Source organism: Acinonyx jubatus, chromosome C1 (genome assembly GCF_027475565.1).
Source record: "Acinonyx jubatus isolate Ajub_Pintada_27869175 chromosome C1, VMU_Ajub_asm_v1.0, whole genome shotgun sequence".
Classification (NCBI taxonomy): domain Eukaryota; kingdom Metazoa; phylum Chordata; class Mammalia; order Carnivora; family Felidae; genus Acinonyx; species Acinonyx jubatus.
In genome coordinates this window covers 179,958,759-179,986,303 of record NC_069381.1, presented here as the reverse complement: position 1 = coordinate 179,986,303, position 27,545 = coordinate 179,958,759, and the positions used below count along the sequence as shown (strand labels likewise).

The 27,545-nt window shown below is 39.4% G+C and overlaps 1 protein-coding gene and 1 non-coding gene across 10 annotated transcripts in view; one reads left to right on the top strand and one right to left on the bottom strand.

Moving 5' to 3' along the window:
* Nucleotides 1–16,510: 16,510 nt before the first annotated feature.
* Nucleotides 16,511–27,545, bottom strand: part of CCDC150 (coiled-coil domain containing 150) — a 94,303-nt gene continuing 83,268 nt past the window's right edge. For 4 of the 9 annotated variants that reach the window (XM_053215484.1, XM_053215486.1, XM_053215490.1 and 1 more), the window contains 6 exons: nt 21,025–21,219; nt 20,555–20,623; nt 20,301–20,462; nt 19,537–19,623; nt 17,280–17,399; nt 16,511–16,874 (listed from right to left, as the gene is read on the bottom strand). In XM_053215484.1, the coding sequence (XP_053071459.1) occupies nt 16,755–16,874; nt 17,280–17,399; nt 19,537–19,623; nt 20,301–20,462; nt 20,555–20,623; nt 21,025–21,219 (753 nt within the window). In that variant the 3' untranslated portion in view covers nt 16,511–16,754. Of the gene's footprint in view, nt 16,875–17,279; nt 17,400–18,938; nt 19,149–19,536; nt 19,624–20,300; nt 20,463–20,554; nt 20,803–21,024; nt 21,220–27,545 lie in introns of those variants that run through there. The other 5 variants (XM_053215485.1, XM_053215491.1, XM_053215487.1 and 2 more) reach the window with 5 other exon arrangements.
* On the top strand, nt 23,243–23,313 carry LOC113598370 (small nucleolar RNA SNORD56). The gene has a single exon (XR_003419034.1). It is a non-coding gene; the product is annotated as a small nucleolar RNA SNORD56 (small nucleolar RNA).

Here is a 27,545-nt window from a genome sequence, read left to right as displayed (position 1 = left end):
TCCTATTTTTTTCTTATGGAATTGTAGGCACTCTTTATTTAATCTGGACTTAAGTCTTTGTCATTTGTTTTTCACTTCATGGTGTCTTTTCGTAAATCTCAATTTTTTTTTAATAGCCAATATGAGACTTCAAAAGAAAGTGTTTAGCAAAGTAAGGAAGATCTTGGAAAATCAAGCAGAGTTCTTAGGAAGATCACAGCAGAAGGCAGACCAGCCCCATCTCCATCTGGACAGAAACAAGGGAACAAAGAGTAGGACCACTGAAGTAGCCTGGGTGGAAAGTGAACAGGTTCTGGGCACAGAGAGTGGATTCTGGGGGGACAGAGAAGCAGCTAGAGAAATAAATATGGCTAGACTTCTTAGAGACTTAGAGGCAGAGGCGGATTTTGAAGGATTTGCAAGGTTCTCCTTTGAGATGTTGTAAAGATTAAAAATACAGAGAGGGTACGTGGTCCATGTGCTTGACTACTTAAGAGCTTCATATAGCAAACTTCTGGCTTTGCCTTACAACACAAATGACTCTAGTTTCATCCTGAAGCCAGAAGTCTTCTCTAGAATGAATCAAGAAGTTACTTACATGTTGTTAAAGGCACTAGAGGGGCACCTGGGTGGCTCAGTCAGTTGAGTGTCCGACTTCGGCTCAGGTCATGATCTCGTGGTTCGTGAATTCAAGCCTCACATTGGGCTTGCTGCTTTCAGCCTGTCAGCAGAGCCCGCTTCAGATCCTTTGTCTCCCTTTCTCTGCCCCTCCCCCACTTGCACTCTCCCCAAAATAAATATTTTTAAAAATTAAAAAAAAAAAAAAAGGCAGTGGAGATAGGCAGGGGTCAAGTAAGTCCTGACAGCTGTGGGTCAACTTCAGGTTATCTCAAGAGGCAAAAGAAACTCCTGAGATTTTTCATTTTTTAAAAAATATGTTGTTATTGGGGTGCCTGGCTGGCTCAGTCAGTGGAGCATGCAACTCTTGATCTCAGGGTTGTGAGTTCGAGCCCCTAGTTGGGTGTAGTGTTTACTTAAAAGTAAAAACATGCAAATGTTAAGATCATGTGTCCATTTCTGTAAAAATGCCATTAGAATTTTGATAGGGATGGATTTCACTGGGTCTGTAGATTGCATTGGGTAGTTTGGATGGATATTTTAACAGTATTCTTCCAATCCATGGACATAGAATATCTTTCCATTTATTTGTGCTCTCTTCAATTTCTTTCATTAGCATCTTAAAGTTTTCATTATACAGGTCTTTCACTTCCTTGGTTAAGTTTTATTCTTTCTGATGCACTTTTAAATGGGATCACTTTCTTAATTTCTCTTTCTGATATTTTCAAATTAATATTTTTATCCTGCAACTTTACTGAAATCATTAGTTCTATTAGATTTCTAGTGGAGTCTTTAGGGTTTTTATATATATCATGTCATCTGTAAACAGTGACAGTTTTATCCCTTCCTTCCCAATTTGGATGCTCTTTCTTTTTTTAATGTTTATTTTATTTTTGAGAGAGAGACAGACAGAAAGAGAGGGAGACACAGAATTCAAAGCAGGCTCCAGGCTCTGAGCTGTCAGCACAGAGCCGGACATGGGGCTCAAACTCCTCAGCCATGAGATCATGACCTGAGCCAAAACAAAGAGACACTTAACCAACTGAGCCACCCAGGTACCCCTGGATGCCTTTTATTTCTTGCCTAATTGTTCTGGCTAGGACTTCTAATACTATGTTGATTAAAAGAGGCAAGAATAAGTGTCCTTGTTTTATTTGCAATCTTAAAGAAAAAGCTTTCAGCTTTTTACTGTTGAGTATGATGCTAGCTGTACATTTGTCACCTGTGGCTTTTATTATGTTGAGATGCATTCCCTCCATAACCTCTTTGTTGAAACTTTTATCATAAATGAAAGTTGAATTAAAAAAAAATTTTTTTTAACGTTTATTTATTTTTGAGACAGAGACAGACAGAGCATGAACGGGGGAGGGTCAGAGAGAGGGAGACACAGAATCTGAAACAGGCTCCAGGCTCTGAGCTGTCAGCACAGAGCCCGACACGGGGCATGAACTCATGGACCGAGAGATCATGACCTGAGCCGAAGTCGGTCACTTAACCGACTGAGCCACCCAGGCGCCCCAAAAGTTGAATTTTATCAAATGTTTTCTCTGCACATATTGAGATGATCATAAGATTTTTATCCTTCATTTCTTAATGTGGTGTATCACATTGACTTATTTGCAGATATTCAACCATCTTTGCACTCCTGGAATAAATCCCACTTGATTATGGTTATGATCATTTTAAGGTATTGTTGAATTCAGTTTGCTAATATTTTGTTGAGGATTTTTGCATCTATGTTCATCAGAGATACTGGCCTGTAATTTTCTTGTGGAACTTTGTCTGGTTTTGGTGTCAGGGTAATGCTGGCCCCATAAAATGAGTACAGAAGACTACTTCCTCTTCTAGTTGTTGTTTTTTTTTTTTAAGATTTTAAGAAAGATTGGTGTTATTTCTTTGAATGTTTAGTAGAATTCACCAGTGAAGCCATCTGATCCTGGACTTTAGTTTATTGAAAGGTATTCAGTTACTGATTTAATTTTCTTACTAGTATTGGTCTACTCAGATTTTTTATTTCTTCATGATTTAGTCTTGTATGTTTGTAGAATTTATTCATTTCTTCTAGGTTGTCTAATTTGTTGGCATATAATTGTTCATAGTAGTTTCTTAGGATCCTTTGTATTTGTCGTATCAGTTGAAACAGCTCCTCTTTCATTTCTGAAAAATTTTATTATTTTTTTTTGAGTCTTTATCTTTTCAGAGAACCAGCTCTTAGGTTCATTGATCTTTCCCATTCGTCCTTTTTTAACTGTTTCATTTATTTCTGCTCTGATCTTTGTTTATATTCTTCCATGAACTTTGGGTTTGGTTTGTTCTCCTTTTTCTAGTTTTTGAGGTGTGATGTTAGGTTGTTTTGAGATTTTTCTTGTTTCTTGAGGTAGTCATTTATTATGAACTTCCTTTTTAGAACTTTTTTGCTGCATCCCATAAATTTTGGTGTGCTATTTCCATTTTCATTTGTCTCAAGGTATTTTATTTCTGTTGATTTCTTTGTTGACTCCTTGGTGGTTCTGTAGCATGTTTGCTAACTTCCACATATTTGTGAATTTTCCAGTTTCCTTCTTGTAATGACTTCTAGCGTCCTACCATTTGGTGGAAAAGATGCCTGATATTGTGTCAGTCCTCTTAAATAAATTAAGACCTGTTTTGTGGACTAACATGTGACCTATCCTGGAGAATATTCCATGTGTACTTCAGAAAAATGTATATTCTGTTGCTTTTGGATGGAATGTTCTATAAATATCAAGTCCATTTGGTCTAATGTGTTTTTTTTTTTTAATTTTTTTTTAACGTTTATTTATTTTTTGAGACAGAGACAGAGCATGAACGGGGGAGGGCCAGAGAGAGAGGGAGACACAATCTGAAACAGGCTCCAGGCTCCGAGCTGTCAGCACAGAGCCTGACGCGGGACTCGAACTCACGGGCCGCGAGATCATGACCTGAGCCGAAGTCGGCCACTTAACTGACTGAGCCACCCAGGTACCCCCTAATGTGTTATTTGAGGCCAGTATTTCCTTACTGATTTTCTGATCTCCACTGATGTAAGTGGGATACTAAAATCCCCTACTATTTTTGTATTGCCAATTTCTTCCTTTTGGTCTCTTCATATTTGCTATATATATTTAATGTTCCTATATTTAGGTGCATAAATACTTCCTCATTATATCCTTTTTAGTGAACTTGACCCCTTATTTTACAATGCTTTGTCTCTTAACACAGTCTTTGTTTTAAAGTCTATTTTGTCTAATATCCATATAGCTACCCCAGCTTTCTTCTGGTTTCCATTTACATGGAGTGTCTTTGTTCATCCACTCACTTTGTGTATTCTTACAGCTGAAGTGATTATCTTGTAGGGATCATATAGATGGGTCTTGTTTGTTTTTTAAATTCAACCACTTTTTTTCTTATTGGAGAATTTAGTCCATTTACATTGAAAGTAAGTATTGATAGGTACTGTTGGCCTTATTTACATTTTTGTTTTCTGGCTTTTTTGTAGTTGTTTTTTGTTTTTTTGTTTGTTTTGTTTTTTGTTTTTTTTTTTTGGCAGTGTTCTGGTTTTTTGTAGTTCTTTTTTGTTCTTTTTCTTCTCTTGGTCTCTTCCTTTGTGGTTTGATGATTTGCTTGGGTGGGATGCTTAGATTCCTTTTTCTCATTATCTTTTATGTATCTACCTGATGTTGTTTTGTGGTTACAATGAGGCTTATACATATAACAGTCTATTTTAAGTTGATTAATTGTAATACATTCTAAATCTGTTTTTATCCACCCCCGCCCCGCTACATTTTATGGTTTTGATGTCACATTTTACATGTTTTTATCCTTGTATCCATCAACTATTGTCATTTTAGTTATTTTTACTATTTTTTTCTTTTTATCTTTGTATTAGCTTTATAAGTGATTAATCCACTACCTTTACTATATATCTAACTTTAACAGTGTGAGTTACATTTTCATATGTTTTCTTGTTACTAATTAGCACCCCTTATTTTTTCAACTTAAAGTAGTCTCACATTTCTTGTAAGACTAATTTGGTGGTGAACTCCTTTAGCTTTTGTCTATAAAACTCTTTATCGTTCCTTCTATTCTGATTAACTTCACCAGGTAGATTGGAATTGCTTTTTTTTTTCTTCTAGCACTTTGAATATACTGTGGCACCCCCTTCGGGCCTGCAAAATTTCTTCCAAAAAAATCTGAGTTTTGGGGTGTCTAGGTGGCTCAGTCAGTGAAGCATCTGACTTCAGCTCAGGACATGATCTTGCAGTTCATGGGAACAAGCCCCACATTGGGCTGTGTGCTGACAGCTCAGAGCCTGGAACCTGCTTTGGATTCTGTGTCTCCCTTTCTCTCTGCCCCTCCCCTGCGGGTGCTCTGTCTCCCTCTCAAAAATAAATAAAAACATTAAAAAAAAATCTGATAGTTTTATGGGGCTTCCCTTGTATGTAACAAGTTGTTTTTCCCTTGCTTTTAAAATTCTCCCCTTTAACTTTTGAAATTTTAATTACGTGTCTCAGGTAGGTCTCTTTGGGTTCATCTTACTTGGAACTCTTGAATCTTCTGGGTCTAAATGTCTTGTTTTCTTCCTCAGGTTAGGGAACTTTTCAGCTTTATTTCTCCAAATGTTTCCTGCCACTTTCTCTCTTTCTTCTCCTTCTGGGATCTGTATAATGTGAATATTAGTATGCTTAATGTTGTCCCTAAGTTCCTTAAAGCTATTTTTACTTTTTTCATTGTTTTTCCTCTTTGTTGCTCTGATGGGATAGTTATATTGCTCTGACTTAGAGTTAACTAATCCTTTCTTCTGCTCAAGTGGTCTGCCATTCAACCCCTTTACTGTGTTTGTCAGTAGTTACTGTATTCTTTTGCTCTGTGGCTTCTATTTGGTATTTTCTTACATTTTTCTCTGTTTTGAAGTTCTGACTGTTCATTTTTCCAGTTTTGGTGAACATCTTTTTTGTTTTTAATTTTTTTAGTGTTTATTTTTGAGAAAGAGAGAGAGAGAGAGACAATGTGAGCGGGGGAGGGTCAGAGAGAGAGGAAGACAGAATCCGAAGCAGGCTCCAGGCTCCGAGCTGTCAGCACAGAGCCCAGTGCAGGGCTCAAACTCACGAGGTGTAAGATCATGACCTGAGCCGAAGTTGGACACTTAACAGACTGAGCCACCCAGGCGCTCCGTGGTGAGCATCTTTATGATCATTACTTTGAACTCTTTATCGGGTTAGTTATCTGTTTTATTATGTTTTTTCCTTGCGGTTTCATCTTGTTCATTTGGAACATATTTCTTTATTTCCTCATTTTGCTTCACTCTCTGTGTTGGTTTCTATGCCATAGATGTAACAGCCACCTCTCTCAATGTTGAAGGAGTGGTCTCACGTAGGAGATGAACCTTATTGTTCATCCTTGCTGTAACTCTTATCTCTCAGACCTTTGTGCTTATTCCAGCAGCCTGTTTGTGCTTAATAGCTCCCAGTGGTTGAAGGTGTGCCCCTACTGTCAGTGTCCCAAAGGGGGTGTTATCTCAGTCAGCACCTATATACAGGCTGATTGGAAGTCAGATCCTCAGGCAGTGCATTTTAAAGTACCGCAAATGTATATAGTTGTGTGGGACCACAAGCATAAGCCCTGCTGTCCAGTACGGCCAGGTCCCCCAGGCAGGAGTCACAAAGATGTGGGTGTAATACAAGGGTATAAACTCCTCTTTAGGAGATCCCAGCAAGCCGAAGTGAAGCAGAGGGAGAGTGCCAAGACTGCATCCACTAGCTCTATTCCCTGAGACCACTTCCACAGGCCCCTAGAAACGTGCCAGACCAGCAGCCTGCCCTTCAGCAGGCAAACTAAAGAGTTAAAGACAAGCAAACAAAAAAGCCAAAGCAGTTCATCACTTCAAACGAGCCTTACAAGAAATATTTAAGCTGAAAAGAAAGCTCCTGGACAAATAAATAGGCATCTTAGAAAGGGTGGGGGTGTTTCAGCCTGCCATCTGAGCAGTGCTCTGGAAGGCATTTGGCCAAGAAGTGTCTCTCTGAATGTTACAGTCCCATGGGTGCTCTGGAGTGTGGCAGAGGAAGAAAGTGAAGCTAGCGCATGCGAGTGGGGGAGGGGGAAAGGACTAGCGTGAAAGAAAATATGCCTGCCAGCCTTAGCAAGGTAGAGAGGTGTGAAAATGGTGCTGGCCCACATCTGTCCCCACAGAGTATCCCAGGACCCCCTGCCTCTCCTGCCCACTCTTTAGGATTAGCTATTCAATCTCACATAAAATCTGGGCTTCTCTGCTGGGCCCTGTGGTGAGTTCATGTGTGCCCCTTAAAAGCCTTTTCTCCTTTTGCTATAGCCCTTTGGATCTCATGGACGTGAGCCCCATTGGATTTCAAAGCCAGGTTTGGGGGGCTCATCTCTTGGGCACAGGTCTTAAAACTTGGGGTATGAAGCCTTTGCTTCTCAGGGAGAAGTTCCAAGCTTGTAAATTCTCTCCGGATTATGGGTCACTGTGTCACGGGTGAGGCTTATGGTGAGACTGGGTCTCAGACTCCTACCCTCTTCATCATGGTTTTTCTTCATTTGCTTGATAAGAAGTTGCTCAGCTAGTTTTCAGGTCTTTTTCAGAAGAAATTGTTCCATTTGTAGCTGTAGATTCAGTGTGACCTCGGGAAGAGATGAGTTCAGGATCTTTGTACGTTACCATCTTGCACCACCTCCCTCACCTGTACTTTTTTTTTTTTAATTTTTTTTATTAATGTTTTTTATTTAATTTTGAAGGAGAGAGAGAGAGACAGAGCATAAGCGGGGGAGGAACAGAAAGAGAGGGAGACACAGAATTCGAAGCAGGCTCCAGGCTCCAAGCTGTCAGCACAGAGCCCGATGCAGGGCTCGAACCCACGAACCATGAGATCATGACTTGAGCCGAAGTCAGACGCTTAACCGACTGAGCCACCTAGGTGCCCCTCACCTGTACTTTTTTTTTTTTTTAAAGCGCTTAGTCCTGTTTACTTACTTAACCATTGACCATCTGGTTTATCAAGATTCCATTATCCTTTAATGCCCTCCTGTGGCCCATACAGCAACTGTATTCTACTTTTGTATTTCCCTTTTCTTTCTGTCGCTAAAAAAAATTTTTTTTTAATTTTTAAAGGTTTATTCATTCATTCATTTATTTATTTATTTATTTATTTATGTATTTAGAGAGAAAGAGAGAGAGAGAGAGAATCCCAAGCAGACTCTGCACTGTCAGTACAGAGCCCGATGTGGAGCTCTAACTCACGAACCGTGAGATCAGGAACTGAGCTGAAACCAAGAGTTGGGTGCTTAACCCACTGAGCCACCCAGGTGCCCCCCGCTCTCTGTCATTTTTGTATCTACTTTATCGTAATATGTGACATTTGTACATCAGTTTTCCACTCTTATCTTGACCTTTGCCTTATACATTGCTATACATAATTATATATTTTTAAAACTTCACCCCATCAATCCTTTGCCTGAAATTTTCAATTACTACTTAGTTGGATGAAGCTTCTTCTCTAACACAGGGGTTATGAAGATAAGGCCTGAAGGCCAAATCTGGCTCCTAATCTGGTTTGGTGTGGCTTATGAGCAAAGAATCCCCGCCCCCACCTCCATACCACTTTAAAGGATTGTTAAAAACAACAACAACAACAACAACAACAACAACACGGGGCACCTGTGGCTCAGTTGGTTAAGCTTCTGACTTTGGCTTGGGTTATAATCTTGAGAGTTTTGAGAATTCAAGCCCCACATTGGGCTGTCTGCTGTCAACGCAGATCCCGCTTCAAATCCCCTGTCCCCTTCTATGCCCCTCCCCTGCTTGCTCTCTCGCTCTCTCTCAAAAGTGAATAAACACTGGGGCACCTGAGTGGCTATTCAGTTAAGCGTTGGACTTTGGCTAGGGTCATGATCTCAGTTTGTGAGTTTGAGCCCCACGTCTGGCTCTGTGCTGACAGCTCAGAGCTGGAGCCTGCTTCAGATTCTGTATCTCCCTCTTTCTGCCCCCCCCCCCCCTGCTTGCACTCTCTCAAAAATGAATAAATGTTAAAAAAAAAAAAAAGTAAATAAACATTAAAAAAAAACCCAATAATATGGGACATAAACTCTATTTGACCCTCAAAGCCTCTAACCTTTACTGTCTGATCCTTACACAAAAAGTTGGCTGATCTCTGCTCTTATAAATTCGTCAAGAAGGGCTAATGGATGCAGAATTCTGTAAGTTCTTATATGTTTATAACCATTTTTCTGTAGTTTTATTTATTCTATTTATCTTTTTGGGTGAACCTCCCCATTCCCAGGTGAGGGGCCTTGGAGAGGGGGGGTGGGGATGGTTACACAACCAGGTGGGAAGGGCCCTGGAACAGGGAGGGGCTGGCCCACCCTCTGGCAATGGTAGCCTGGCTTCAAATCCCAAGTTTCTGTAGTTTTGATAGTTGAAAACTGAATATAGAATCCTTGGTTCACACACATTCTTTGAGTTTTTAAAAAATGCCAATTGTGCTAATTTTTTGTTATTGCTGCTAGCATACACTCAGGGGCTTAAAATAATGCAAACTTGGGCTCAGTTGGTGGAGTGCGCAACTCTTGATCTTGGGATTGTGAGTTCAAGCCCCACATTGGTGTATAGCTTACTTTAAAAAATGAAAAATTAGAAAATTAAAAAAAAAATACAAACTTAACTAACAGTTTCTGTGGGTTAGGAATCCAGGGTGGGGCTAGAATCTCAGGATTTCGCAGACTGACACCAAGCTGTTGGCAGCACTGTGCTCCTTTATGGAGGTCTGGGGAAAGAACTACTTTGAAGCTTATTCTGGTTGTTAGCAGAAATCGGTTCTTGGCAGTCTTGGGACTGAAGTCTCCATTTTTCTGCTGGCTTCCAGCCAGGGCTGGCGCTCAGCTTGTAGATGCACCTGCATTTCTTGCTACGCAGACTTATTCTTCTAGCCAGCAGGGGCACAAAAAGTCTTCTTGTGCTTCAAATCGCAGACTTCCCCTTCTGCAACCAGTTGGGAGCAAATGGCTCTTAAAGGATTTATCTGATTAGGATAATTTCCTTCAAGTCAACTGTGACCTATAATCTAATCACGAGTGAACTCCATCATTTTTAAAGTCCAAGAGATGATGCAGTTATGTCTACCTGAAGGTGAGACATCTTGGGCCCTATTTTAGAATTCTGCCAACCACACTGCTCCATTGTTGCCTTGCTTAGTGTGTTGGTTTATAAATGTGAGGGCCAGTTTCTTTTGCCTTTGTAAGTTATTTGATCTTTTTGCCTGTACACTTTGAGAATACTTTCTTTGAAATCTATAGTTTTATTAGAATGTGTCTTGAAGTTGATTTTTTTTTTCCAGCTTCCTGGTGAATTATTTCAATATGTAGATTCAGATACACTTTTTTGTTTTTGGAAAGTGTTTATGGGTTGTAGTTCTAAATATTACTTCTGATCTACCCTTGTTTCTTCCATAAGGGCTCCAATTAACACAAATACTATTCCTTCTTTGCCCGTATTCCATTCTGTTACCTTTTCTCTGAAATTTTTTACTTTTATTATTTTGTTCAAGTTTATTTTGAGACAGAACAGGAGAGGGACAGGGAGAGAATCCTCAGCAGGTTCCATGCTATCAGTGTGGAGCCCAATGCAGGGCTTGATCCCACAAACCGTGACATCATGACTTGAGCCAAAATCAAGAGTCAGACACTCTAATGACTGAGCCACCATGGTGCCCCAGACTTTTTTAGTCCTTAATGCCATTTTCATTTCCTTGTTTTCCTGCCTTTCTTCAGTGTCTCTTACTTTGATCTGAATTGGTTCTCCCTTGGGCATCTTGTAACTTATTCTTCGTTTCTGAGATAATTTTGTCTTTTTCTTCCACTGTTCTAAGTGCAAACAACACTCTTCATTTCTCTGATTTTTGTCCATTTATGTCCTTAGTTTTTAAATTTGTTTCACAGCGGTTCTCATATCCTGAAAAGTTTGTCTTCAAACTTGAAACATATTGAAGTTTCTTTTCCTTCATAAGGGTTTATTGGGAGAAATTTTCCTCAGTTGAGATGTAATTTTATTCCCGACTTTCTGCAGTACTCTGTATAGACTTAACTTTCCTCTTATTCACATTTGTGCTACTGGGTTGTTTTGCAATATTTCTAGTTTACTGAGCCCTCACTGGTCAGTATAGCAAAGTCCAGGTGCTTTTTCTAGGGTGTTGTGATTTGGTGGGGAGGTTTTTGTGTTGTGGGGAGGGTTATGAGTCCTTCAATTTTGTGCTTCTCTCTTTTTCTTGTTGGTCCTAAAACTTCAATTTCTTTTCCCCTTAACAATCCAATTTGCAATAAGGTCTTTTCCTCTTTACCTTTTTTGTTCCCCTAGAAGATCCACATTTTGAACAGTGCCCCTTTAAATCATGCCTGCACCTTTAAACCATGTGTATTTAGAAGTTCCTTTCCTGTAGTTCATACTCTGATCTGCCTGGACACTTTTTTTTTTTTTTTTTTTTTTGTATTTCCAGGTTTAGGATACATGTAGTCCTTGTGGTAACAGTGTCCGGTGAAACGGAGACCCTTTCACTAGCTTCCTTTTTCCATCTCCGTTTGCCTTTGTCTGTTACAAACCTTCTAGTGAGGTGGGGCAGAAGTGTGAGACAACACACACTGGGATCTGGTGATTTTTCTCATTTTACTTAGTTATTTTTAAAGATTTGACATTGTCTGCCTTCAAGTTACGCTGAGTGTGGTTTTATGTAGAATTCACCTTTCCTTTCTTGTTTCATATTGCTTGTGAAGGAAACATTAGGAGGTAGGTGACTAAGCAGCTGCCTCAAAGTCTCTATATAGGTTATTAAAGAATCCGTTTTAAAAGCTCGGGAAGAACCTGATAGCTTGTGTCTCCTATAAATGCTTTGGAGGAAAAGGAGTGTCAATATGAAAGGAATCTAGCAGCTACTCAGAGCTCTGTGTTAATGAAGTTCAGTAGTGACCGTGTTGGTGTATTTTCTCTGCTTACAATCTTAAGATTGTTGTGATAGACATTTACGGTTTTGATTTGACTTACCTCTGTTTCCCCGTTCTTCTAGGAACATCACTGAGATTTCCTTTGGGGAACTATTCTCAGTTTCAGAGATGGACACATCTAGGCCTAGCCAATTAGTATATAATCTCTCTCTTAAGTGATAGTGATTAATTGAGGGTGGGCATCTGATCAGCCCATCCAAGGAGACTCAATCCTGGATTTATTAGAGCTCTAAGAAATCTCTGCTGGATTGGTAAGCAGAAAATATTTCAGTCTGTTCTAGTCTTCTATATATTGTACATTGTTTCTGACCATTTATAAAAAGGCTCGCATTAACAAATGGTGTAGAATCCCTATTGCCCAAAGAAGTCCAAGGTGGAGAACATATGATGATGTAGACCAGTGTGAACATAAAGCCATCTTGCCCAATGAAATGAGATCGATCATGAGATAAGAGCCCACAATAAATGCTCTTGAGAAGAGAGATGCCAAATACCATCAAAAAGTCAAATTTCTTAAATATTTTGCTCTTCTTTCAAATGGTATCCTGGGGCAGACCCAGCAGCTGAAGTAAGGGCCTTGTCTTCTTTTTGTTCATGGGCTCATTATCTAAACTAGGGACTTTAATAAGAAAAACAATTGGAATAATTGAAAAACTAGGGACTTTAATAAGAAAAACAAGCTATTTTGGAAAACCAGTAATCTGTAGCTAGATGTCTCTAGAGAGCCTTAGAAAGTAAACAGGCTCTGGCTGTCTATCTAAAACAACTGGTCCTGAGATAAAAACAAGGCCTAATATCTTCTGTTAAGAACTGGAAGTCTTTGGTAAAGAAACTAGAGAAATTGCAAGCAAAAAGATCACTGAGCTAATAATTGCCCAGTGCTGGCTAAGAAGCTGAAGGACAACCATCTGAAGTCCAATGATGCCACCCTGGGGGAGACATTACTCCACAAGTCCGTGTCTTCCCTCTAAACTCCAAAGTGGAACAGAAGAGTACTTGATATTACCGTTACCTACAATTAATCCTACTACTCTGAACATCAGATCCTTCAGACCCAAATTTTACAGTTGTCTAAGAAGCAAACAGATAAGCAAAATGACTTCTAGCGTGAGAGAGTATTATCTTATAAATGACTTTATGACAAAAGATGGTAATAAAAGGTAAAACTGAAAATGCATAGTAATTATAGAAGTTTGAGAGGCAATGAACTTTGCTTTCCTTTACTAAAACCACTCTGAAAAATGAGAACTTGGAACAATTGTGAGTCCTTTCCTAAGTCTCAACCTGTATCTGATTCTTTGGGATCACTGTCAGAGAAACAGTCCTTTTTTCTTCAGGACACAGAGATTTAATAGGTAGGATCTACTTCCAGATAAAATATGCTGTAGCCCATACATGTGATCAGATTAAAGCTGCTATGACATTAGGATATTTATGGTAGTCTCCAGAAATACCTCAAAGAATTGGAGCACGTGGCTGGCTCAGTTGGTACAGCGTGTGACTCTTGGGGTTGTAGATTCGAACCCCATGTTGGGTGCAGAGATTAAAAATAAACTCTTAAAAAAAATTCAAAAAATCACCAAAGACACTTATATGTGGAATCTTAATCAAACTCTTAGAAGCAGGGAGCAGAAAAGTGGTTGGCAATGACTGAAGGGTTGGGGAAATAGAAGTTGTTAAAGGATACTTTCAATTACAGGATGAGTAAGGTTTGAGGATCAAATGTGTAATATGATGATTAGAGTTAACACTGTATTATATAATTGATATTTGCTGAGAATAAAAATGAAATGTCCTCATCAAAAATTAAGTATGTGAGGTGACAGATGGAATAATTTCACAATGTGTATCGAATCATTATGATGCTCACCCTCAATAACTTAGTTTTGTCAATTATACCTTAATAAAGCTGACCAAAACAAACAGCTATAGTGTCAGAATCCCCAAGGGCAAATGACTCCATAGACAGTTTACCTGGACCAAAGTCACAGTCCAGAGGGGTTCTTCCTAGATTTTCACAAATCACTTTTTGTACTCACAAGAAAAGGTTAGGTCATGCTCTATGGGTGTTAACAACACAGCGCAATTAATAGAACCATTGCTTATCCCTTAATTCAGGAGCCACAGCTCAGTCTCCTTGCTTTAGAACAACTGCAGTCATCAAAAAATTAATCAAAACATCTTCAGATCTTGTATTGGAATCCCCTTTAAATCCAATGTTCCTACATGTAGTCAGTCTCTACTGCTAAAGGAAACCATCAGTTTTCTACTAGTTAATAATTATGAATTCTTTTCAATTTTTCTATTACCATCCACTGTTTTAATACTCTTTGAACATATAGTTATGGTAACAGTTTTCATGTCCTTGTTTGTCACTTTTTTTTTTTTAATGTTTATGAGAGAGAGAGAGAGAGAGAGAGAGAGAGAGAGAGAGAGAGAGAACACGAGGGCAGAGACAGAGGGAGACACAGAATCCGAAGCAGGCTCCAGGCTCTGAGATGTCAGCAGACCCCGACGGAGGGCTGGAACTGATGAACGGTGAGATCATGACCTGAGATGAAGTTGAATGCTCGACACACTGAGCCACCCAGGCGGCCCACTGTCACATTTAACATCTGTTAATCTGGGTTAAATTTTCCTGCTGCTTTGGATTGGTACCACAAATTGTGATTTTTACCTTGATGGGTGCCATATATTTTTGTATTCCTCTAAATATCCTTAAGCTGTTTTGTAATGCAGTTACTTGGAATAGATCATTTGGGGTCTTGCGTTTCAGATTCGCTGGGTAGGACTAGAGCAGTGTTTGCTGTAGGGCTACCTATTCTCTGCTTCTGAGACAAGTATTCTTTAGTGTTCTCCACCCAATGCCCTGCAAATCATGATGTTTCTCATGCTGGCTGATGGAAGCTGGTATTGTGTGTGTGTGTGTGTGTGTGTGTGTGTGTGTGTTGGCCACTGTTAACTTAAACCCTTTTGGATGATTCTTTCTCCAGCTTGAGGTGGTTTCCTCACATGCATGTGCTCAGCTAATACCCAAGAGGGCTTTCGGGACATCTCTGAAATTCTCCCTCTGTAGCACTCTCCTCTCCGGTATTCGGTCCTGGAAGTCTAGCAGTCCTGGTCTCCCTGGACTCTGGCTCCATAACTCAGGACCAGGTGCATGAACTGTCTGAAGGCTAGAAGGCGGGGTGATAGTAGGGTTCACCTCATTTGTTCCCTTTCTCTCAGGGAGTACTGTTCTTTGTTGCACAATGTCTGGTGTCTTAAAAACCATTGGTTGATATTTTGTCTGTGTTTTGGTAGCTTCAGATGAAAGTACAGGCCCACAACAGAACCTAGTATACAGTAGACCATTATAAAAGTACTATAGAAACACTTCAGCAAATTCATCACTCTAAACAGGCTGTTCTAAATATAGGTTTTACTAGAAATGATCACCAATCTAATGCTATAATTCACTTCTCCCAAGCTAAGGTTTAGTATAGCCAACCTAAAAAAATGACATAAGGTTACACTGACTTTATCAATAATGATACTCTTTGAGAACAAAACACAAGTGGAGAAAAATGTCCTTGCTCTGGATGAAGAAGATAAACATATTCTTGGCCGGTAACGGTCATGTCATGACAACACTCAAGAACGGTGTATTTACAACCCAATAAGGTTGATTATCTCTCCACAGTAATTGGGATCTTTTGTCCTATGAGGAATTCAGGACAAAGGAACTGTTCTGTGGGGTTCTTGCTTAGACTATTTCAAGATTGACTCTCTGGTACCTTAAAATAACTGTATCTTCTTGTGAAGAGTCTAAAGGGATAAATTCTGTAGGAGTTAGATAACTTGGGGAGGCTTTTCCCAGCCTGCCAATCAGTGAACCCTCACCTCTGGAAGTCAGACACACAGAAATAGATGCATTCCAACAGGAGCCCCCTGAATGCCAATTACCAACCTTACCCACATAACTACACTTCTACAGATGGTACCAACCCTCAAGGTCTCTGAAAATCTTGCGATTCTTGAACTTCGTGTTTTCCCCAAACGTTATAGAAGATCGGCAGTCTGCTCCGATCAGGGAGGACTCTGCCTGACCAACAGAGCTCTCCCTCAATTATTACGGCTTAGTTTAAGCTATAAATTCAGCTTTGTCTTTTTTATATCAGAAGAAGAATGGTAGGCTCTTCAACCTCTGAGAGTCTTATTAATGATATTCCCTCCAATTCACAATGCTCACTCAATTTAGGTCCTGATAGTATTATCAGTAGCTACCATTACTTGAACATGAATAAAGCCAAGTGCTATGGTAGCTGTTTATGTTCATTAAGTCTGGATTACCTACTCTACCGCTCCCTATCTAAAATAAAAAATATACATATATATAAAGCTGAATTTATTGCTTACTATAGTAAGAAAGAGCTACATGGGCCAGGCATAGTCCTGGAGCAGAGCAGTCTGCTGTATACAATAATTTGATTTGTAAACATCTGAGGAAGTTATAAATACAATCTCTGAGATATCTAATATAAGAATAGAGCTGTAGGGGCGCCTGGATGGCTCAGTTGGTAGAACACATGACTCTTGATCTCGGGTTTGTGAGTTCAAACCCCACACTGGGTATAGAGCTTACTTAAAACAATTTAAAAAAATAAAGAAAAGAGATCTAATCCTACTAAAGATGTGCTGGTAATTACCCAGCATAAAAGGGTTTGTTTTTTTTTTTTTTTTAATGTGGAAAAGTTTTTACCATTTTCCAGGTGATCCCATTTTCAAGGATTATCTACTGGGTGTTAGACTAGGGGATTTTATCGAAACAAAATATCCTATCATTTAGTGGCTGTACATTTAGTACCTCACTAAATGCTTTTTGATAAAATGTACTTAGAAAAATAGACAAGTATCATACAACAGTAACTTCTATCATACAACAAATTCATATAAATTTATTGGGTGGAAAATGGGGAAAGAGACAAAAAAGATGGGGTGGTTCTGTACTGATATCAGCAAGTTCCTGAAAGAATAAACTCAAGTCCAAAAATCTTCAGCCCACATCAAAGACTTGATGTTCTGATGACTGTGGAAAAGGCCAGTCCTGATTGCTGGGCTCTGGAAATCATGGTGGTGTAGCTATCGATGAAGAAGTGCCTCTGTCAAGGGCATCAATCTCTCTCTAGTTCAGAATGACATTTCTTGGGCGTAAGTCTAAGACGCTGTTTATTCTCCCACCGATGTAGAGCAGACTGGCTGGATGCCACGTCGTGCTTGTTACCTTGGTCCTGCTGGAAAGAAAACAGACCCGACACTGCAAAACTAACTGCACAGCTGAGGCCCTGTTTTGTCTTTACGAATATAATTTATTCATCAAGGTGAGTGGTTCTAATCTAGACAGGTTGGGAAATGTAGAACTTTTAAGAAGGAAATTCATTTGCTTTCTTTGCAGTTTAAAGAAATCTACAGATCAGGGGGGAGAGTAGCTGGATGAAGAGAGAACTTCTGTAATTAGAAATTTGAAGAGGGGCACCTGGGTGGCTCAGTCGGTTAAGTGTCCGACTTGATTTCGGCTCAGGTCATGATCTCACGGTTTGTGAGTATGAGCCCTGAAGTGGGCTCCATGCTGAAGAATAAGAAATCTGAGAAGGAACAAATCCAAAATTGCTTACGACAGCCATGTCCAAATACCCTACCTCTTCCATCCACCCGTCTTCTCGGGGAAGCCTCTGCAACCGGTTTCTCGTCAGCTCAAGCTGCAGGCCATCGAACCTGCACTTAAACCAGCGATGAGCTTCTTCCAGGTTAGCTGTTATCTGGACATACAAGCGTTATCATTAAACATTACAACAAAGAAACAGTTTTTTGTGTATTGGTTCAAGAGACTTTTTACCTAGATGTTAAAAGACCCAAATTCTGAATGCAAGGTCCTTGTAACCTATTTGCATAATATCCATTCTACAGATGAGAGAGATTTCTGAATGCAGAGCTGAGGGATGCCTGAAAGCCTGTTGCTTTTTCATGCATTTGTTCCTATTTCTTGGGCGTGACCTAAGGTAAGAGAACCCCAGGGAAAAATCAGAATGACGGGGTAAGATAGCGCTGCAAGTGAACGTGGTAGTGCAAACCATGGTTGGGACTTGTGAGTTCTGTTCTCCAAGACTAAATACTTCTACAAAGTCCCTACACTAGATTTTTCTGTTGTGCTTTATGAAAGTAAACTGAATTAGTAAAAGACGGAACCAGCTTAGCGTAAGTTGTATCCTCTTTATTTCCTTTATCATTAAAATATTTTAGACCTCAGCTCCTAAGCACAAACTTCCAAATCGCCTTTGTCAGATTGACTTAAATGGTCCCTCTAGTCGTCTGCCTTTGAAGATGATCTGGACTCCGTATTCATTTAACTGACAAATATCTACTGTGTGCCTGGCACTTTTATGTGTGTTTGGGATACTATGGTATTTTAAGGTAGGGCCAACAGGCTTTTCTGTGGTATAATGGTTGCTTCAAAACAGCTCCAGAACATATCCTCTAGAATAAAAAGCAAAATGACTGTTTTCTTCCCTTTGATTATTTGTTTCATGGACAGCATTTTCGTTTTTTGATTCTCAAGTCTTGAGAGGTATTTCTGTCTTGCCTGGGAGAAGGCAAGATCTAGGAGAGCAGGGACTTCGTCGGGCTTGTTTCACCCTGTGTCTCCATCACCTAGGACAGCGCCCAACATATGACAGGTCCACAGTAAATACGTGCGACTATGTATTTGTCCTACCCGGCTAGTTCACAGTGTGGGCACAAAATAGTGAGGTAAAAAAAAATAGAGCTCCCCTGGCATTTAACTTTTAGAAAGTTACAAAGTTCAAATATTTTCCAGGTCTGTTTGTATACCCTAATGCCGGTGATACTCACACCCTGCCCCCCACCAAAGGCAGTGTCCAGCACTCTTTACCAGGAGTGGAGGGAAAGAGGCTTGAAATGGCCCTGTACATCCATCCCATCTCCTCTTGTTTGGTAAATGAGAAGGGAGGCACCGTTTACTGAAACTTACTCTGAGCCACCTAACAGAACAACGGAAAGGTAAGTCTCAATACCCTGACTTTTCTAGATGGGGTAACTGATGAGTTAAAGGAAGTAAATGTAAATTCCTTAAGGGCACTGTGTCACAGTGTGACCAACTCATGTGACAGTGTTCAAACTCATGTGTGTCTGAGTCCATATTCCCTTTAATATCCCACTATGACAGTCATGTTGTCTTGTAATTTAGTGCCTGTAAAAGGCACACACATCATGACCAACTGACAAAAACATCACTGTGATACCTTAGAAGCTGTTTTCCTTATCTGGAAAATGAGGAATGGTTGTGGCAGACCATGATTTCAAAGACCCTTTCCAGCTCTAAAAAATGTATAATTTTAAATACCTTCAAATAGGCCAATTTAAGATTAGAGAAAGGAAAATCACAAAGTAAGAGGGCCTACTCAGGGGACCTGATGGGCTCAGTCTGAAGAGTATATGATTCTCAATCTCAGGGACATGAGTTTGAGCCCCACGTTGCATGTAGAAATTACCTAAATTAAAAAAAAAACAAAAAAACAACTTAAAAAAATAAGGCCTACTTAACTTTTTTATTGACTGAACAAAGAGCTTCCACTTTTATTAGTGATGTTGAGTAATAATGCATTAAAATCTACACACATGCTGGTCTTCCCTTCTTATATTAAGTGGTAAAGACTTGGACTTAATCAGTATTTTGGCATTCTGTTATCTTTTATCAGGACACAGTCTCAACCTAAAAATCATTCTTCATAATGGAGATTATACTTCGTAAGTCATAATGGTTCTTGCCTGTTACGCTCCCAACTATGTTAACGAGGCATTTTACTCTGACTTGAGTGTTTTAAAATTGTTGTGTGTGAGGAAACTTGTTAAGTCTTTATGTCCCTAGGTCTGGCTTACCTGTTCTGATTCCACACTGGCTTCTTTGAGTTTATGCTCTGTTGCCTCTTTGCATTTCTTTAGGTGTCTGATGGTTTCTTCCAATTCCTGAAAACGTCATACAAAGATTTTTACAAATTCCCACAGTCCCATATGGAACAAAGAGCTTCCATATTGTTATAAATGGGCAATCAAATTATGAAAGCATGATGGAGTACACTTTCTAACTTCAGGTGCCACCAAAATATAAAATGAAAAGTGTTAGTAGTATCCACAGATGTAGATGATCATAGATTTTGATTCATGGATTCTCCTGAAGAAAAAGTGATTAATAGCTCTTTCCAGAACTGAAGGAATACTTTTTCATTGGAGACAATTTCTGCTAGAAAGCAAGGGCTTAATGATCTCTTGAAGTCCTTTTGCAGTGATAAAACGTTATGCTTTTCCAGAGGCTGGGAAGAGCGAAAAATCCCGTCATAGCAACAGGTGTATCTAAGCTTCAGGGAAGAAGCAAGGGGCGTAAAGTGCCTGAAAGACTATGAAATTCAGTTCAGAAGTCTTATTTAATAACCAGTATTTTGCAGATGTGAGCTGTAGCTGTTCAGAATGAATATCTTATTAAGTTGAAAATTGAGAACATGGGCCACATTCAAAACTATAGGCTTCTTCCTACTTGTAGACTTATGTTTCTTCTACAGAATCTAGAAAACGTAGATGCTCTGATGGTGGGTTTCGTTACGTGTCACTTGCTGATAATCTGAGCTGAACCTGAGGGAACTTTTTACCTGGCACCGGTTCTCCAGTTCCTGCCTTACTTTCCGCTCTGCCTCCAGGCGCAGCTCTTGCTGTTTATTCCGTGCTGAGGTCTCATACTGGCTCTTGGCCAACAGCTGCATCTCTTTCTGTAGGTTAGTCATTTCAGATACAAATTTCTGGATACTCAGTGACTGGGAGGGCACAAAGAGGGAAGCAGTTGGTGAACCTGTCCAAGTGTGAGATTTTAGGTGAATAGTAAACAGAGTTTGTGGAAATCATCTACCTGTTCATAATTTTTTTTCTGATACTGATCCTTAATTAGCTCCATTTGCCTCAATTCTGTTTCTATTTGCTGAAAGTAAATGTGGAAATAACATAGAAAGATGATCAGTGGAGAATCCCATAAGAGACCCACAGTTACCAGCCCCTGCTGGGCTCTCCTTCCCGTCTGGCCCACTGACCCTGAAAGAGCAAAATCCTGTACGATCACTGTGGGAGAGGCAGATGGGGGGCCAGAAGGTGACATGGCAGCTGAAGAGAAATCAAACATTGACACAGCAGTGTCTCTCTCTGCTGGAGAAAGACAGTCTGTCCACCCCCCTGCAATCTGCCCACTTCCCAGGTGTAGCTGTAATTCCCGGAGCACACATGCTGCTGTTAGTACTCTGGAACTATCTTCGCCAGACCCCACAGCCTGCATGGATCCTCATCAGATAACAGGGAGTAAGGGAGACTTAGCATTTTTCATACAACCTTCATCCTCTCTACATTCTGAGTATTATTCGCCTTAGTCGACAAGTGGAGCTTAATTTGGGCCTTTTGATTCTTTATTTTCTCCTTGCTAGTGTTCAGGATCTTCTCCAGCTCTGTGAGTTTCTGCCGCAGCTCTCGGTTGGTCCGGGTTACTTCCACTGATCTGAAGTTGGCTTCATCAAGGGCTTTCTTCAGCTGTGGAACACAAAGGGAAAATTCAATCATTTTTACCTTTCATTAAGAGAACCTTATAAGTAGGTCTGTCCCCATACTTAGTTCCTTCTCTTTGGAACTTTCTTTTAACAAGAAGGGAAAGTGAGGCAATAATAATGACGTTTGATTAAGAAGACCTGTGGAGCAACACTCTAAGTGGTTTTCATCTTTTGTTTTCATAACTATTAACACTGAAGAACAGACGTATGTAATGTTCGTCATTCTCTTTTCAAGAGCATGACTTTGGAGTCCAACCCCAGTTCAAATCCCAGCTTTAGCACTTACTAGCCAAGTAATTTTGGATAACCGACTTCCCTAAGCCTCAGGTTCATCATTGGCAAAGTATGCACATAACCTATTTCATAGGGTTCCTAGTTAAATAAGACAAAGTAGAGAAAGAAAGCAGAGCCTGGCATATGGTAATTTCTCAGTGATCATTAAACTTTTCTTTCCTGTCACTTGTGACCTCATGTCTGGACAACTGAAAATTATATGGTAATTTCTATAAATACTTGCCAGTTACTACCACTGCATATATTTTTAGAATACTGCTTTTAGTTTTTAAAGATTTTAATAAAATTGTCTAGTGGAAAAACAGCATAGTGCTTACTGTTAAAAACCAGACAACAATTTCAAATGGAGTCCCTTATGCTCAGTCCCAAACTGAGACTGAATTACGGTTTTGGCTTTCCCAGAAATGAACTCTTAAACAAGTCCATCAGGAATTACCTGATCAGCAGTAGTTTGGTAATCTGCCTGATCCTGTCATCCCCTAAAAGGAAAGAAATTGCAATAACCAACTCAAGTTTTGGTCTAGTAGAACTTGTTCTTGCTCCCTTTTGCTATAAAAAGGCTTTCATTTTGTACACCTCCTTAGAGCTCTTGATCTGCTAGACTGGATGATGCCCAATTCGAACAAATTTGCGTTCTAATAAACTCTTAAAAGATAAACTGAGGCATATTAAAACTTTTCTGATTCCAGAACTGTTAAACTGAAGGACAGCACTGGTCCCCAGGAGCAGTGAGCTGCCTGGTGTAAGTGCCCACTGAGCTCCCCGCTCCATCACTACCTCTGGAGGCCACAGGTTACATCTCTCTTGGATCCTGGCTCTGCAGCTTTCGAGTTAGCAGCTTTCAGACGTTAAGCCTTCCATTTTCTGGACTGGGTCGCTCCAGTGTGAGGTCTCAGGTGAATAAAACTTTTAAGGCTGAACAGATATTTTTGAATTACAATGGCTATAGTGGAGAACTTTTAACCTAAATATGCTTATCCATGTACGAGGTGCTCTAGAGAAGGTGCTCTAGCAAAGCAAAGCCAAGCACTCATAAAGGGAAAAGAAAAATTATTTTCCTTTCTCTGTGGTTTCTGGGGACTAGAATGAGATATGCTGGAACACGAGCCTCCAGATGGGATCTGGGACAACTAGCAGAAGCTAACAAAGAGTGAGAATTCTCAGCAAAGTCAGCTTTCTCAGATGTCTGTGATGTCTGGCTGAGAGAAGAAAGTAAAAAAATTCACACTGTCCTTTCCTTTCCAAATTCAGATTGATAGGCAAAAAACAGCTGTAAGAATTAATCTTTGAATTGTATCTTGTGAATCTGCTTTTGGGTACCCACTGGTTGTTGATCCTTTCTCACCCAGGGACAGCTACTGCCTTCTTGTTTATCTTGCTTTATGTCCTGAGAACCTGGCGAGGCAACCATCGGGTCAGAGGCTGGATAGAAATAGGGGTGCCATCCCATTCATGGCTAGGGACCTACTGACCCCCAACACAATTCTCTTTCTTTTGGTTACTTTGGGAGTGGCTCTCATCTTGGGAGGGTAGTATCTTTTGTGCTCTTTGGGGATCTCTCTTATATTCAAGGGTTTAATACTGCTAGGAATATTTACTGTTTGTCCTGGCTGAAACTTGGCAAGATATCTGAAAGAATTTAAAGGAGTTCTATGGTCAGAAGATGGCCATATTCAGAGCCTGACAGACTTTTAAAAATTCCTTTCTCCTCTCTGCAGTGATGACACTATTACTGGTCAACAGCAGTTCACCTCCTGCTTGTTGATCCTTTGGGTCTGAGTGAAGATGAGGGGAAAAAAAAGTCTTCTCCCCTGAGCTAAGATGAAACTATGTACCCAGAGAGAAAGAGAAACACTGTAAAGCCTCTGGGGAAGGATTTACTAGACATTCCAGACACACAGCTCTGAATCTAGAACCTAAGAATCTTTTGACTTCCACCTTAGTTGAAGATATTCTCCCTGGTGTAAAGAAGCAAATAAGGATAATGTAGTTGGGTGAGTGGGTCAGCCCACGAATTAAAGGTTGCAACCCAATGCTTTGAGAAATTAAAAACTGTACTTGTCTTATAAATCAAGTGTACAAGAACAGAAATTCAGCTCTAAAAACAATTCAAAGCCCTCTTGTTCTTTTTACTGATCCCCAAACCTCTCTATTCATCTAATGTTTGCAGAGAGTGTAAAAGATCTGGACTTAGAATACAAGTTCCACCAAGGGGACTTTTGTTCCCTTTTTCTGTGACTTTTGAGATAAAAGTGTTCTACTTGGTCTTCTCCATGAACGAAGACCATTCGTACGAGTGGGGGGTAGGGAGAAAAGATATTTGGAAAACTAGGCCCATGAAAATCTTAAGTCACCTTTAAAAATATTAGTTAAAAGCTTTAGCCATCTGAACAAATAACCTTAATTTTATTCCATTTGCCAAGAACACAATTTGGATCTAACTGTTCTTTTATCAACTAGTGAGTTTTGCACTATTGTACCTGTCTCAAGACTAAAATTATAAAATGAAACCTGTAAGACCTGTTTGTATGTCTTTTATACATATTAGAGACTTTTTTCCTACCTTTGAATGGTATTGCCAAAATGACTTTGTAAAGAGCTCTATTTAATTGGTTTAAAGACAAACAAGTATTTATACGTATTCAGTGTTCTCTAAGAAATAGAAAATCTAACCCATATGATTTTCAAGTTCACATGATCTAGGATAATCATCAACAAATCAAACAATGAACTTAAGCTACCTTTTTCCTTAATTTTTTTTTTTTTTGTGAGAGAGACTGCATGAGCAGGGGAGGGGCAGAGAGAGAAGGGGACAAAGGATCTGAAGCAGACTCTGTGCTGACAGCAGACAGCACAATGCGGGGCTTGAACTCACCAACTGTGAGATTAAGACCTAAACTGAAGTTGGATGCTTAATCGACTTAAACCACCCAGGTGCCCCTGAAGCTACCTTTTAATTAAAACATCCATGTCTTAAGAATTATCAACATTAGCTGTAATACTTCCATTTTACCCAGGTTTACTAAAAGTCAAAGAAGCTTATCTATGTCTGTCACAGAATTTGTCGGCAAGAAAGATAATTTAAGATCATGGTTAGATGATTTCATGTCTCATAAAATTTTCATGAGTAATCTAAATGTAATTGTTAAATGGAGGATAAGTTTCCAAAATCTTTTTGAAAACTTTTAAATCACGCTAAAATAAATGAAATGATGGGTACTCACTGAATATCTAGATCAATTCCAAGTAAGATAAAATACCAAAACATAACTAAACACAGGTTTATCCACTTTTGGTTTCCTTTCACAGAGGAACTAAAGGTATTTGGGTCTGTTAGTAAAGCTGTTTTGTGCTACATTAGAAGTTTACTATGAAGAAGAATAGACTTCTAGAAATTAATGGATTTACAGACTGGCCAACCCACAGAATGTTAGTGTAACACACTCCACAACTGCTTACTTCCTAGGTTTTACTAGATATGAGGATTGTAAGGGTTAAGAATTCTAATCAATATATGTAATTATAATTACTTTGAAATAACAAGGGTGAAAGAAACAACTGTGTATGAAAAGTAGTAAGTAAATGATGGACTGTTCTAGAATGAGAAAGAGGAAAAGACACAAAACAAAATCTGAATGGATAAAAGAAAAAATTGAAGATTTGTGGAAAAGGAATCTTAAGAAAGGAATTTTCTGTGTGATCAAGGTGGCTAAGTTAGAATTGGTTTATTCAAGTTTCTAAGGAATGAATTTGGTGCAAAATTAGAATTTGTTTTTTTTCTTCATTGTAAGGACAAAGCTTCCTTGGACTATTGGTCTGTTCTTGATAAGATTTTATGAAAGTGTTTTTTTAACCTTTTGGGTAATCTACCTGAAAGATAAAGATTTTGCAACTGAGCACAATAATTTACCGTGCTTCACATGGTCTTTTATTAAGTCTGTGATTACTTAAGAAAACCTAGTCTTGTCAATGTTAAGAGCTAAGTTTTGTTCACAACCATGTAACCTTCTGTATTTGCCTTTAAAATTTTCCATTATCAGTTTAACTAATACTGCGTAATAATTTGTGATCTTATTTAGTCATATGTTCAAATGTTTTGACAACTTCCCCAAATCAAATTCTAAATGGGGTCTTTCTGATCTCAAAGCAATTTGCAGATTTCCCAGATAGTCCTTGGAAAATCTCAAAGGATTTGTGTCTCACCTTATAAGAGAGAAATGTTAAACTAATCAGGCTTATTTGGTATGCTAAATTACATGGGAAGCATTGTCAAGTGATGATAAACCTTACATAATATTCGTACAATGTGTGTTATTAATATGTGTTCTAGAAAACATAGGAAATTCCTAAAAATCTGATATGTCCTTTTGAGTCATAATTTCAGTTTTTATCTTCAAATGTTGTATATCATGGATATAACCAAATTTCCTTGTCAATCCTATTATAATGAACTCTCATCAGATCTTTAAACATGAGCATATTAAGGTTTTTTTTATCATTTATAGACAGCTATTGTTATACTCTGATACTTTTGCAAAAGGGAGATTTCTGGGAAGGAGCCTACTAGGTACTCTTGACCACTGACATCCCTGCCGTAGTAGGTATCAGTAGATACCGTACAAGGTATCAAACCTTGGGTGCATATTTCACAACTGAAGAAGGCCCCAGCTGACATGTGGTCCTATGTAAAGACATTGCAGAGGCCTCAAAATCAAACTGACAAGTAGCCGACATTGAGGTAGACTGCTTCCTCCCAAGACGTCAGATCAAAAATTATTTGTTTCTTTCTATTCTTGCTGCTCTGACAATCATTATCCTAATTCTTATATCCTGAAGGTCTTTATGATTGTTTTGCCCATGTTTTGCCTTGCTCTGGCCTGCAAAGATGATGCCATTGCAAAGGGGGTAATGTAACCTCCAAACAACTGGTGGATTTGCCATGATGCTGGTAATTCTATAGCTCTGCCCATCATACATTTCTCCCTGACTTCCAATGCTTGTTTCTCTGTACCAAACTGCTCCCTCTCCATTGTATCATACTCCCTACTCCTAGGGGTCAATTTCTCTGCCTCTGGCTAAAAACTCCAAACCAGGGGAATCTTGTATCCAAGCTCTGTATAAAGAAACGGACATAGGCAAGGGCACAGTCTGTGGTCTACAGACTCGTAAATTTTACTGGCTTTCATGGCTGTCACCTTTCTAATCCTGAGCCATGGACTGAAATCAGGACTTACAGGAGGCGCTCATGATCCAAAATTCACTTCCTTTGGCAGATCCCTACTGTCTTGGCTAGGAGTAAGTACAAATGGGAATACCATCAGAAACCTCTCCTTAACTCTTGAAGGTACTGCGGAATCTACTGATAAAGTAACAGCTGCCCAACAAAAACCACTAGACTGTCTGAAGTTGTTCTGGATAACAGGACAGCCCTATCATCTTTTAGTTGAACACAGAGGTGTTTGTTCTGTGTACAACAACACATGCTGTACTCAGACGGACACTTCTGGGGAGGCTGGGACTTGGCTATGTAAGATCACTGAACAAGCTAAGCTAGTTGGCTTGAGAAAGGGACTCCTTCAACAGAATCCTTCACTTATTTGACTTTTTGATTGATTTGGGTCTTGGGGACCAAGGCTCCAAAGGACACTCTAGATGTTGGGAATTATCATGCTTATAATAAACTTAGTGGTCTCCCTAAGTGTGCTGTATTCTCTCAAAACCTTGAAACACATGTTCACAGTTGCTAACCACCAAGCAAATGATCTAAGACTAGAACGTCAGAACAGAAATGAAGAGAATGACTGACTTAAAAAATGTGAATCTAAAATGTCATGGCCTGTGAATGCCATGAAGAATATCAACAAAAAGCATGACCTATGAATACCACACAGAAATTCAGCAAAAAAACTTCAAGAACTCCCGAGTAGTAGCTGGGAGTAGATAATGCCTTAAACTTTAATGACCTCTCTCAGGCTGAGAGTCTGATCAAAAGGGGGAATTGTCAGGGTGCCTGAG